This window comes from Chlorocebus sabaeus, chromosome X (assembly GCF_047675955.1).
Source record: "Chlorocebus sabaeus isolate Y175 chromosome X, mChlSab1.0.hap1, whole genome shotgun sequence".
In the NCBI taxonomy this organism is placed as follows: Eukaryota; Metazoa; Chordata; class Mammalia; order Primates; family Cercopithecidae; genus Chlorocebus; species Chlorocebus sabaeus.
Window position 1 is genome coordinate 137,127,705 of NC_132933.1, and position 14,555 is coordinate 137,142,259.

Genomic DNA, 14,555 nt, shown 5'->3' on the forward strand with positions numbered 1-14,555 from the left:
AGGTGATGAATATTTTCATTGCTTGATATAATCATTCCACCATGCATACATATATCAAAAGATTACATTGTACCTGGTAAATATATACAAATATGTCAACTGAAAAAACACACTGGCCTGGCCTGGTGGCTCACACCTGCAATCCCAGCACTTTGGGAGGCTGAGGTGGGTGGCTCATCTGAGGTCAGGAATTTGAGACCAGCCTGGCCAACATGGTGAAACCCCATCTCTACTAAAAATACAAAAAAAAAAAAAAAATTAGCTGGGCGTAGTGGCCCATGCCTGTAGTCCCAGCTACTCAGGTGGCTGAGGCACAAGAATCACTTGAACCCAGGAGGCGGAGGTTGTGATGAGCCGAGATCATGCCACTGCACACCAGCCTGAGTGACAGACCGAGACTCTGTCTCAAACACACACACACACACACACACACACACACACACACATTACCAATATATTATAGGCAAAATATTGACAAGTGTTTTTTTGGTTTGTTTTTTTCAAAACAGGGTCTTACTCTGTCTCCCAGGTTGGAGTGCAGTGGCACAATGTCAGTTCACTGCAACCTCTTCCTCCTGGGCTCAAGCCATTCTCCTACCTCAGTCTCCTGAGTAGCTGGGACTACAGGCGTGCACCACCATGCCAGGCTAATTTTTTTTTTTTTTTTTTTTTTTTTTTTTGTAGAAATGGTGTTTTGCCATGTTGCTCAGGCTTGTCTCGAACTCCTAAGCTCAAGAGATCCACCCATCTCAGCCTCCCAAAGTGTGGCCGAGCGCAGTGGCTCATGCCTGTAATCCCAGCTGTCAAGCAGCTGTCAGGCTAGTTAATTGGGATGTCACTGGTAACCTCAGCAAGATTAAAGGAAAAAGGTGGGGTTGGGTGGGGCAGATGAATGCAGGAAATGAGGAAACATAGTCATCAAGAAATGGGGCAGGCCCAGCAGTGGCTCACACCTATAATCCTAGCACTCTGGGAGGCCAAGGTGGGACGATCACTTCAGGCCAGGAGTTTGAGACCAGCCTGAAAAACATAGTGAGACCCAGTCTCTACAGAAAAAAAGGAAAGAAACAAAGAAATGGGGCAGGTAGACAGAAGATAGTGAATTGGAAAGCAGAGTAGTCATAACACATAACAAATAAATATATACTTATGTATTTGAGGTTGATATTTTCTTCTTTTATTTTTTTGAGACAGAGTCTCACTCTGTTGCCCAGGCTGGAGTGCAGTGGCACAATCTCGCCACACTGCAACCTCCAACTCCCAGGTTCAAGCGATTCTCCTGCCTCAGCCTCCCTGAGAAGCTGGAATTACAGATGTGTGCCACCATGCCCGACTGATTTTTGCATTTTGGTAGAGAAGGGGTTTCACCATGTTGGTCATGCTGGTCTCGAACTCCTGACCTCAAGTGATCCACCCACCTCGGCCTCCCAAAGCACTGGGATTACAGGCATGAGCCACCATGCTTGGCCTGATATTTTATTCTTTCCATGCTCTGAGAAAGGATTAAACTTGTAAAAAATTACATGACAAATATAAAACATTCAGCAGAGAGTCTGGCTGGTAGTAAGCAATCTGTAATATTCACTCCCTCCTTTTGCTTTTCAACGTGAAAGAGAAGGAGCTGACACAGAAAGGGATGGTGAAGAGAAAGGAAATACATAGAACCCATACAGATAAAAGCAAATGCAGGAAATGGACACGAGGAATGCTTCTGGGGTGATGGAAATGTTTTAAAATTAGATTATAGTGATGGTTGCACAACTCTTGTAAATTTCCTTTAAAAATCATTCAATTGTATGTGTGTTTTAAACTGCGTACATGTTTTAAACTGTGTATGTGTGTTTTAAACTGTGTACATGTGTTTTAAAGTAAATGTAGGACCAAAACAGGGAAGGAGAACTTAAAATGTTTGTGAAAGCATTCTTACTAGGTTCACTGGCACTGCCCCAGAGGAGTATAAAGTCAGGGAAGCAGGATGAAGCAGGATGGAGCAGGAAGCACCCTGAGGAGGAGAACAAAGGCACTCACCTCTCCATCTCTTTAATGCCTGTTGACAGTGCCAATAAGAGGAATTCCAGAGGACATGATAATTGACAGGGATCATCCAGGGATAATTTAGTGCCCTTCCCCACAGTATTTCGACTCTCTTATATGCACTCATTCAAATCAGTAACAGTGTCCTACTCAGGGGAACCAAATACTAAATAATGCCCAGCAGAGGACTGCGGTATGAGATGTTCACATACCTTCTCTTATAATCCTATTAAGGTAGGTCATGTTATCCTCTTTTTCATTCCAGAGTTTAGTAATTTGAGTCTTCTGTCTTTTATTTTTCTCTTGGTCTCCCCCAATTAAAAGTTTGTCAACTTTGTTGATCTTCCCAAAGAACCAACTTTTGATTTCATTGATCTCTGCTCGTTCTTTATTATGTCCTTCTCTCTACTTGCTTTTGGGTTTAGTTTGTTCTTCTTTTTCTAGTTTCTTAAGGTGGAAAGCTGAGATACTGACTTGAGAAAGTTCTTCTCTATTATAGGCATTTTCATCTATAAATTTCCCTCTAAGCACTGCTTTAGCTGCATCCCAAAAGGACTGGTATGATGTTTTTGTCACATACCTTCCCCAGCTCCTTTTCCTTGCACTTTATTCCAATCCTCATAAAGCACACTGTGGCAGCATTTCTTAGGGTTTTTTCTTTGAAATTTATAGACATCGATATTTATTAGGTTTTTACTTTTCTAGAATTGTTTCTTGCCTTTCTTTGTTTCTAGAATGTCTTTGCTTTCTTTCACTTTTTATTTTTTATGTTCATTCACTCTTTTTTTCCTCTTTGCATGCTATTGATTTGCAACAACATGGAGAAATAGCAACGAAGAATAAGCAGGAAATAAGAGGCAGTCACTGAAAGGTGGAGAGAGAGAGAGAGAGAGAGAGAGAAAGTTAGGCAATTACTAAAAATTGATGCTATCTTAAAGAAAATAATTATTAAAGCGTAATTTAAAAGGGCTATCAGTTTTAGTTCTTTCCAACCAAACAAGAAAAATATTAGCAAACTCTCTACAATTTTTCTTGCATATTTTGTAAGTGTGTGATTGACACACCTAGGGAAGACATGGTCAAGGGGTGAATTAGTCGGTTGGGTTTGTAGGTATCTAAAAAGAAGCTATTATGACGAAAACGTGGATGACTTGTTTTCCATCTCAGATTACTCATGCAAATGGGTAGATAAGAATTCTTGAGGCCTGGACCGGTGGCTCACACCTGTAATCCAAGCACTTTGGGAGGCCGAGGTGGGAGGATCACTTGATCTCAGGAATCCAAGACCAGTCTGGGCAACACAGTGAAACCCCATCTCTACAAAAAATACAAAAATTAGCCGGGGCCAGGCGCAGTGGCTCACGCCTATAATCTCAGCACTTTGGGAGGCCAAGGTGGGCAGATCACTTGAGGTCAGGAGTTTGAGACCAGCCTGGCCAACATGGTGAAACCCGTCTCTAGTAAAATACAAAAATTAGCCGGGCGTGATGGCATGTGCCTGTAATCCCAGCTACTCAGGAGGCTGAGGTGAGAGAATTGCTTGAATCCAGGAGGTGAAGGTGGTAGTGAGCCAAGATCACACCACTGCACTCCAGCCTGGGCGACAGAGTCAGACACCATCTCAAAAAAAAAAAAAAAAAAAAAAAAAAAAGGCCAGTGCAGTGGCTCACACCTATAATCCCAGCACTTTGGGAGGCCGGGGGGTGGATCACCTGAGGTCAGGAGTTTCAGACCAGCCTGGCCAACATGGTGAAACCCTGTCTCTACTACAAATACCAAAAATTAGCAGGGTGTAGTGGCAGGCGCCTGTAATCCCAGCTACTCAGGAGGCTGAGGTGGGAGAATCACTTGAACCCGGGAGGCAGAGGTTGCAGTGAGCCGAGATCACGCCACTGCACTCCAACCTGGGCAACAAGAGCAAAACTCCATCTCAAAAACAAAAACAAACAAACAAACACACAAACAAACAAACAAACAAATTAGCCAAGCGTGGTGGCACATGTAGTCCACGCTTGTAGTCCCAGCTACTCAGGAGACTGAGGTGGGAGGATCGCTTGAGTCCAGGAGGTTGAGGTTGCAGTGAGCTGCGATCATGCCACTGCACACCAGCCTGGGCAACACAGTGAGACCCTGTCTCAAAAAAAAAAAAAAAAAGAATTCTAGAATCTGTTGTTCAAAAGAAAAAGACAGGACTAAAAAATAAAATAGCTATTTGCTCTAAAAGTTCTTGGGCTCAAGTCACTTGGTTAAGAAACTCATTAAGCAACTTTCTAAGACTTTCAACTCAACGAAGCAATGATATATTGGCAACAGAGAGTCCCTATACTGTCAAGGGCTCTAGAAAGCTGACCAATACAAAGGATCCCCAGAAGAAAGCAGGCTGCTAGGGCCCTAGATGGGGTTGAGAATTCAAAAGGATTGCTATGCATGCACAGTAAATAGATGAGAGTTGGTATCCTATAGACTGGGTCTGCCCATTAGTTTACATCTGGCAGGGATAATGGTAGAGCCGCAAGGGGACAAGTAGAGCTCACCAGAGTGCCAGATAGTCATCCAAAACACAGGAATTTAGCTTGTTGTTTTGAAGATTTCTGGAATCCGTATAAACAAGGTAATATTATGGGCTTCCAGTTGAGAAGGGGGCACACTCTAGAGTTTTGGGGAAATTAAGAAAGATGCGTGATGATGGGTATACTAAAAGCCCAGACTTCACCACTACACAATATATCCATGTAACAAAACAAAACTAAACTTATACCCACTAAATATATTTTAAAACAACATACATCAATATCATTTTTCTTTCTTATCTTTTTTATTCCTCCCTTCTCTAGCTGTTCCACCAACAGACCCAGATGGCCTTAAACAGTGTTTCCCAAAGCATGGTACATATACCGCTGATGGCACACGAGATGGTTTTACGTGGTATAAGAAGCTTTCACTTATATAGTAAGTTACTTTAAGAGAGTTAGAAACAATATAATGAAACACATCAACCTGTGAATTCACAGATATAAAATTTAAATAAATAACTTTATGCAAAAAAAGGGGGGGAGAAAGATGCCCATGAATCTGGAAGGAAAAAGAATTTCCTACTTTGAGATATGAAAGTAAGATGTTCATGGTTTGGGGGCTGTGTCATACCATGGAGAAGAAAGGAAAGTTGGGGACATGGAGACACCTAAACTCTTAAAGACAGACTCAAATACCTTCTGAATCATAGCAGAGAAATATATCAGAAGGGAGAAAACCAGAGACAGATTAAGCCCATTGGAGGAGCAGTCTGTTTGTAGTTGGGCCAGAGTGCCATGTCTAAGTATCAGAGCACCACTAGCAAAATACAAAGAAAATAAAGACACAATTGAGACTCAGAGCCAGAATAAATGCAAGAGTGAATATTTACTTTTTTTTTTTTTTTTTTTTGAGACAGAGTCTCACTCTAACACCAGGCTGGGGTGCAGTGGTGCGATCTCAGCTCACTGCAAACTCCGCCTACCGGGTTCAAGTAATTCTCCTGTCTCAGCGTCCCAAGTAGCTGGGATTACAGGCATGCGCCACCACACCTGGCTAATGTTTTGTATTTCAGTAAAGACGGGGTTTCACCATGTTGCCCAGGGTGATCTCGAACTCCTGAGCTCAGGCAATCCGCCCACCTCGGCCTCCCAAAGTGCTAAGATTACAGGCGTAAGCCACCGCTCCTGGTCTCATTATCATTTTTATGGACTCATTTCCTAACATTCATGAGAGAAAACAAGTTTCCTTGAGATCAAGATTTCTCAGTTTTAGCTCTGTTGATACTGGAGGCTAGATAACTCTTCGTTAAGGTTATCTGGTGCACTGCAGGATCTTTAGCGGCATCCCTGACTTTGACACACTAGACGCCAATTTTGTTTCCCAAGTTGTGACAACCAAAAACGCCTTTGGATCCTGCAGTGGGGAGTGAGGGATATGGAGGGGTATGGGGGAAAGTTGGCAAAATTACCACTGGTTGATGACTACTTTAAACTATTTCGAATAATAATTATTTTGAGACTAATTTGGACTATTTGACATCATCAAATGCAGTAAAACAAACACGTAAACAACAACAAAAAAAGGGAAAATAAATCTTCACAAAATTAGCCACCTTCTATCTTCCACAGACACTAAGAAGTTTCAGGTAAACTTTGAAATCATTCACATTAGTTTATATCCAGGAAGGTTAAAGAAAGATTCAAAATCAATGTAATATTTGAATTTGAAAAACTCTTTTAAAGTGTTCTTTTAAACTAGGTAGGTAACACTGTTTATTTAACAAAATTACCAGATCATAATTTCCATTTCTCTAATATATGACTAGTCTTTGCAACCTAATGCACACATGACTATTCTTTTGGCCCCATTTCAAGTGTATTGTAATCTGCTAAGTTAAATCTGATTACACAGTGTTACTGTTTAATGTAAAAGTTCTCGTAAAGTCAACAAGCAAAGGAAAAAATTAGTACATATTCAATATACACATACAAAATAAATTTCTGGCAAAACTTCCATTTCACACCTATGCTCTATACCAATTGTAAATCTATACATAGAGAGAGAGAGATAAATGTATTAATTAAAAATACTACCTATACTAGTTGAAGAAAATATGCATTAAAAACTAGAAGGAATTTTTTTCACACATTCAAAAAGTTAAGATCAATGAGTTCCTTGCCATTGCTAACAAAGAGGTCAATACTGTCATGGCGAGAGTTTGATGTGTCCGTGTTAACATGACACTGTTTCTTTAACTCCTTACAAGACCACCATATCTTGCCCTCACCTGATTTATCTGTAGAATCTTCAAATTCCACGAGGAAAGAGTACCCATTATTCCAGACATGGAGGCAGGTGGCTGGGTCATAAGAGATGGTGAGCGGTTTTAAGCCGGGATCATAAACACTGTCCCTCCACCGAATGTTGATGGGTGACTGTCGATCACCCCCGGGAACCAGGTCCACGCTCTCCCAGAGTGGATGCACTAGGAGAAAGCAGGTCAGGCTATTATCAAGACTGTTGGACCGAGTGTGGTGGCTCACTCCTATAATCCCAGCACTTTGGGAGGGTAAGGCGGGTGTATCACTTGAGGCCAGGAGTTTGAGACCAACCTAGGAAACACGGCAAAACCCTGTCTCTACAAAATATACAAAAAAAAGTATCCAGGCGTGGTGGTACACACCTGTAGTCCTAGCTACCAGGGAGGCTAAAGTGGGAGGATTGCTTGAGCCCAGGAGGTCAAGGCTGTTGTGAGCCATGATCGCACCACTGCACTCCAGCCTGGGCGACAGACCCAAACCATGTCTCAAAAGAGAAAAAGAAAACAAAGCCTGTCTACTGTACTTCTGGAGAACCTGTCAGGGCCAATGGAAACTAAAAGCCTTAGGAATTAGCCACTGTGATAGTTACTTTTAGGTGTTGACTTGACTAGATTAAAGAATACCTAGAAACCTGGTAAAGCATTATTTTGGGGTGTGTCTCTGGGGGTGTTTACAGAGGAGACTAGCATGTAATTCTGAGTGGACTAGGTGGGAAAGATTCGCCCTCAATGTGGGCAGGTATCATCCAAACTGCTGGGGGTCCAGAGAGAACAAAAACATGGAAAAACTGAATGTGCCCATCTATCTGCTGGATCTTGGATACACTCTTCTGCTCCTGTCCTTGGGTAACAGCTACAGGCTTCCCAGCCTTTGGACTCCAGAACTAACACCAGCACCTCTCTGGGTTCTCAGGCATTTGGCCTCAAACTGATAGGTATACCATCAGCTTCCCTGGTTCTGAGGCCTTTATCTTGGACTGTCCCATACTACCAGTATCTCAGGGTCTCTGGCTTACAGATGGCCTGTCATGCGACTTCTCCGCCTCTATAATCGTGTGAGTAATTGCCACTAATAAATTCCCGCTCATCTATCTCTCTGTCTATATACCTTATTGATTCTGCTTCTGGAGAACCCTGACCAATACAGCCACTTAGGGGTTTAATCGATAGACAAAAGTAGAGGATAAAGATAGGTCAGAGAGCACCTGGCAGAGGAATAGCATTTTGGCATGTTGCAAAACCAACACATCTCAGTCTGCCTACTAAGCTCACCTAAACCAAGTGCAATCTGTGCTGTGATCACAGCATAATGCATGGAGTTTAGTGCCATGTGGAAATAGGGTATTCATAAATGAGTTTCTTTTCTTCATTGAGAATTTCCCAAGCCCCAACTCCCCAAAGTGGCTTTAAATACAAAGACAAATTAATTCAATCTTCAATAACAGATTTATTTTCAAAAAAGGAAATGGCAGAACTTTGGGAAAGGAAACATTCAATCAGTATTGTCAGTGTTTAATTGGTTGGCTGGTAGAAATCAAGGCTTGCGTAGTCTGCATCCTTAAGATGCTCGCCCCACATAACTGTGCATGCTGAGTTGAGTTCACCTCCTATGTAAGCAAACTCTGAGGACCAGGCAGCCATCCTGCAAAACCTGGGTAGAACATCAGCATTGCTAAGGTCCCTGGGGGTCGCAGTGTGCCACTGGGATGTGGAGATTATCTATTAAGGTGTACACATACAATTCATCCCCCACAGGCACTGAAGACATTGCTGATGCTGATTGTCCTCCAGAGTCAAGCACCAGGTCTCTGTAGCAAGTCCCTGATAAGTATCAGCAGACTTGCTGATAACACAGATCGGCCTGTTGAGACCCCCATGTGTGATGAGCAGAACCAATGTGTATCAGTTTGGGGTGGTCCAGTTCCCTGTCCTTTAGAAGCACCATGGATGGGTAGAATCAAGAACAACAGGAAAACTAGGAGAAACATGAGAGAAATCATTACCAACGACCCTCTGCATCTCGCCCTACCACTAAGAATAAGGATGAGACTGGCCGGGCGCGGTGGCTCACGCCTGTAATCCCAGCACTTTGGCAGATCACGAGGTCAGGAGATCAAGACACGGTGAAACCCCGTCTCTATTAAAAATACAAAAAAAATTAGCCGAGTGTGGTGGCACACGCCTGTAGTCCCAGCTACTCGGGAGGCTGAGGCAGGAGAATCGCTTGAACCCGGGAGATGGAGGTTGCAGTGAGCCGAGATTGCACCACTACACTCCAGCCTGAGTGACAGAGTAAGACTGTCTCAAAAAAAAAAAAAAAAAAAAGATGAGACTGAGGTAGTTGTTTTGTTACTCTGTCAAATCCCCCGTCAGTGGCAACATCATCCTCCTATTTCCATAAAAAGCAGAAACCTGCCCCTGGTTTACTCTGACAGAGCAGATAATCCTCTTCCTTCGGTAATTACTGAAAGCTGGAAGTCAATCTCTCTTTTTTTTTTTTTTAGATGGAGTCTTGCTCTGTCTCCCAGGCTGGAGTGCAGTGGCATGATCTTGGCTCACTGCAACCTCCGCCTCCTGGGTTCAAGCGATTCTCCTGCCTCAGCCTCCTGAGTAACTGGGATTACAGGCGCATGCCACCACACCCGGCTAACTTTTGTGTATTTTTAGTAGAGATGGGGTTTCACCATGTTGGCCAGGCTGGACTTGAACTCCTGGTCTCAAGTGATCCACCCACCTCGGCCTCCCAAAGTGCTGGGATTACAGGCATGAACCACAGTGCCTGACCGTAAATCAGTATCTTAACCTTCGTGTCTTAGTGTTTTGTTTTGTTTTATTTATAAAAGTGCTCCAGCAATACAGACAAAGAGCTCTCCTGAGAGTGCCCAAATCAGTGGTTTTCAACAGAGAGAACAATTCAGTCCCCCAAAAACATTTGGCAATGTCTGGAGACATCTTCAGATGGCAAAACTGGGAGAGCGTGCTAGTGACATCTAGTGGTTAGAGGCCAGAGATGCTGCTAAACATCCTACAATGCACAGGATGGGCTCCCAGAAGAAAACCATTCTGATCCAAAAGCCAATAGTGCCAAAGTTGAGAAACCCTGGTCTAAAGATAAAAGGTGTATGCAAACTCATAATATTCTTCTCTTTCTATTTCTTCATATAATGCAGTACTCTCATTTCTGGAGAGATCTGAACCCAATGTTCTGTGTGTTTTTTTTTCTTTCTTTCCTTAGTATAAAACAACTTGTGAAGAACAAGAACTTTAAAGAACAAGAAGTTTCTGTTTCAGAAATCTAAAATGGAAAATGCACATGAACTGGCACATCTGAAACAGAATCTGGGCTATACTGTCATAATCTAATTAGAATGCAAATTCCTTGTGGGCAGGAGCCACATCTTCCTCCTTTTTTGTTGCCCTGTGGTATCTTATTAAACATATGCCCTTCTGGAAAACATCCTGTTAGGTACTATGTTCACTATCTGGGTGACAGGATCAATAGAAGCCCAACCTCATCACCATGCAATATACCCATGTAACAAATCTGCATATGTAACCCCTGAATGTAAAATAAAAATGGACATTTTTAAAAAGAAAGAAATTAACAATTTGAAAAAGCAATCATGGCAACTATGCAGCAGCCAACATCATAAAATATACAACCTCAGGGTCTAAAAATGTTTAGTAATTTTATTCAGTAAAATATCATATATTTTTCATCTTAGAGGGAAAGACGATCTTAAATTTCTGTTACATTTGGTTCTGTTATATCCACCCAAACACTTGGATTCATATGCATGATGAATAAACATCTCTTTTAAAGGCAAAAATAAAAAATAAAATAAACATATGCCCTGTGACATATCCAACTGCCATTGTTAGAGGGAAAAAAGCTCAAATTCAAATGATTTGCAAGGATTCAAACGATCTGAAAAATGATTCAAATTGTGTTAATTTTTAAACTTCTAGAAAGCCCTTGAAAGGCCCTGATTCTGTTTTTAAAGATTCCTGGCAAAAAGAGACTACGCACCTTCCCCTCTGAGACACTCAGACTGTGGTTGATAATGTGAGAATTCACATTCTTCAAAGCCATTCAATGAGGGTCTCCTGTGAAGACTAGGGAAGAACTGGAGTGATTAGGTACCTAAGAAGATGCCCTGGTCACCCTTAATTGTTCCCCATCTCATTCATGAAACGGGAAGTATCAACACTCACACTCATGCAAATACCAGCCCAAGAAAACTGGGCCTATTCCTGCAATTGCTCTTTAATGACCATAATGACACGATCAATTTATACCCTTCAGTTTACAAGTTCAGCTTCCAGAAGGTTTTCTTTCCTCCTACCCACCTCCTTCTTTACTAAACTACACCATCTAGGTTAGACCATCTAACTTACTGTGTGGGGAGGGGGTCCTTGGTCACTGTCCCCTTACTGAAGCCAATTTTTTGCCAACAGCTTGTTTTGCTAAAGATAAACTGACACTTTTGTTCTCTCCTACTCCCCTCCTTTTCCTCTATTTAAGGAAAAATCAGATCAAAACAATTTCCTGGTAGTTGCTCATATTTTACCTCAAAAATAAGAAATTATTTAAATTATTAAAAAAAAAAAAATACAGGTGCAAGCCACCACTGCCTGGCTAAATTTTGAGGAGACGCGTACATTCACACCATAGCACAAATCTTCCCAGTGATGCTTCTCATCTTATTCCGTCCACAAGTATTCACCGAAAGCCAGCTGGCTCACAGAGCAGTGAGGAAGGCAGATAATTAGACACATATGCATATAATTATAACTGCACCCATGTAATAAATGTCATGAAAGAAAAATCGGAGTGCTATGATTAAAAAATTATAATATGAAGTGATCATATTATAAGAGAGTAGCCAGAGATCACTTTGTCAAGGAGGTGACAATTAAGCCCGAGACCTAAAGATAATGGGGTGATGATTAAGTGGTTTAACAGAAGCTTCATTTTCAGGTTCTTCTTGTATAGGGAAAATGAAATAAACAGACAGTGATTTTATCAACTGTGGTTTATGTTAACAAAGACACACAGTTATTAAGAAGGTGTCGGCCGGGTGCGGTGGCTCGTGCCTGTAATCCTAGCACTTTGGGAGGCTGAGGCAGGCGGATCACCTGAGGTCAGGAGTTCAAGACCCGCCTGGCCAACATGGTGAAACCCCATCTCTACTAAAGATACAAAAAAATTAGCTGGATGTGGTGGTGCGTGCTTATAATCCCAGCTACTCGGTAGGTTGAGGCAGGAGAATCGCTTGAACCCGGGAGGTGGAGGTTGCAGTGAGCCGAGATTGTGTCATTGCACTCCAGCCTCGGCGATAGGGCAAGATTCCGTCTCAAAAAAAAAAAAAGGTATCAGTAATTCGTAGCCGATGGGCAACAAAAGCCCTGCAGAAGATTCCATGTTGAGGAAGTGCTTGATTTTAGTTGTTTATATGAGTAGTCCTAGGTTTGATTTATTTTGTGCTTTAGCACTGTCTTAGTCCATTCAGCCTGCTATGACAGAATGTCATAGACTATGTGGCTTATAAATAAGAGAAATTTATTTCTCACAGTTCTGGAGTCTGGGAAGTCCAAGATCAAGGCACCAGCAGACTGGGTGTCTGGCAAGGGCCTGCTTTCTGGTTCATAGACAGCCTCCTTGCTGTCTTCAAATGGTAGAAGGTACGAGGGGGCTCTCTGGGGTCTCTTTTATATCGGGAACTAATCCTATTCATGAGAGCTCTGCCCTCATGATCTAATCACCTCCCCAAAGCCCCAACTCTTAATATCATCACCTTGGGGGTTAGGATTTCAACATGTAAATGTTAGGGGGTCATGAACATTCAGTTTGCTGCAACCACCTATTTCCCCAGCTTTGGCACTGTCCTTTTAGCCCCTGAAACATGGAAAGCTCATTCCTGCCTTAGTCCCCTTTCTTCGTGCTCCTCTTCCACAGAAATCAATTACCCTCATTTGGCTCAGGGCTAGCCCCCATTATCTTTAGGTCTTGGGCTTAATTGTCACCTCCTTGACAAAGTGATCTCTGGCTACTCTCTTATAATATGATCACTTCATATTATAATTTTTTAATCATAGCACTCCGATTTTTCTTTCATGACATTTATTACATGGGTGCAGTTATAATTATATGCATATGTGTCTAATTATCTGCCTTCCTCACTGCTCTGTGAGCCAGCTGGCTTTCGGTGAATACTTGTGGACGGAATAAGATGAGAAGCATCACTGGGAAGATTTGTGCTATGGTGTGAATGTATGCATCTCCTCAAAATTAACCCAGGCAGCGGTGGCTTGCACCTGTAATCCCAACACTTTGGCAGGCCAAGGTGGGCAGATCACTTGAGGTCAGTAGTTTGAGACCAGCCTGGCCAACATGGGGAGACCCCATCTCTAGTAAAAATACAAAAAATTAGCTGGGTGTGGTGGCTCATGCCTGTAGTCCCAGCTACTCGGGAGGCTGAGGCAGGAGAATCGCTTGAACCCGGGAGGCGGAGGTTGCAGTGAGCTGAGATTGTGCCACTGCACTCCAGCCTGGGTGACACAGCAAGATCCTGTCTCAAAAAAAACAAAAAAACAAAAAATGTACACACTGAAATCCTTTTCCCCAAGGTGATGGTATTAAGAGCTGAGGCCTTTGGGAGGTGACTATGTCACGAAGGCAGAGCCCTTACGAACAGGATGAATACCCTTATAAAAGAGGCTTGAGAAAGCTCCTGAGCTCCCTCCGCCATATGAGGATGCAGCAAGGCGGCAAATTCTTTGAAGCAGAGAGAACCCTCATCAGACACTGAATCTACTGGCACCTTGGTTTTTTGGACTTCCTGGCCTCCGGAACTGTGAGCAACAAATTTCTGTTGTGTATAAATTATTCAGTCTGAGTTACGTTGTTATAGCAGCCCAAACAGAATAAGACAGTTCGTTTCTCCTTTTTGTTTTATTTCATTATTTTTCTTTAAGAATCATTCAGGTTTATCTCTTCTTCGCCTTGCTCAGCGCAGCAGCCTAGTTCAGAACCCTAAACCCCAGACTTCATACAAAGCCTCTTGGTTGATTTCCTCCTCTAACTCTCCTCTGCTCCTGAGTTCTGCCACTCAGCAATTTTCCTACATAAGCACCTTTGTCACATTGCTGCTATGCTAAAGACAGTATATCAAGTTGTAACTTCCAAGTTCAATGCCCAGGTTTTCCTATTAGAACCCATCTCACTTATCTAATCTCATTTTCCTCATTCTTCCCAAACTCTGGTGTTCTTATGCTACTTTTCTTGTCATGTTATTCCCCTTAGCAAGCTACTCTTCTTACAACTGCCTACCTACATAAGTTTATGTCTACTTTGGTTTTTTGTTTATTTGTTTTATTTGTTTTTTTGAGACAGAGTCTCCTCGCTTTGTCACCCAGGCTAGAGTGCAGTGGCATGATCTTGGTTTACTGCAACCTCCGCCTCCCGGGTTCAAGCGATTCTCCTGTCTCAGCCTCCTGAGTAGCTGGGATTACAGGCGCCCGTCACCATGCCTGGCTAATTTTTGTGTTTTTTTAAAATTGTTGTTTGTTTGTTTGTTTTTGAGATGGAGTCTCACTCTGTCGCCAGGCTGGAGTGCAGTGGCACGATCTCAGCTCACTGCAACCTCTGACTCCTGGGTTCAAGCTATTCTCCTGTCTCAGCCTC

General features: G+C 42.5%; 1 protein-coding gene across 2 annotated transcripts in view; it reads right to left on the reverse strand.

The window, feature by feature from the left end:
- Positions 1-14,555, reverse strand: part of CA5B (carbonic anhydrase 5B) — a 92,203-nt gene that overhangs the window by 12,415 nt on the left and 65,233 nt on the right. For both annotated transcript variants that reach the window (XM_037986358.2, XM_007991114.3), the window contains one exon: positions 6,836-7,033. In XM_037986358.2, the coding sequence (XP_037842286.2) occupies positions 6,836-7,033 (198 nt within the window). The remainder of the gene's footprint in view (positions 1-6,835; positions 7,034-14,555) is intronic.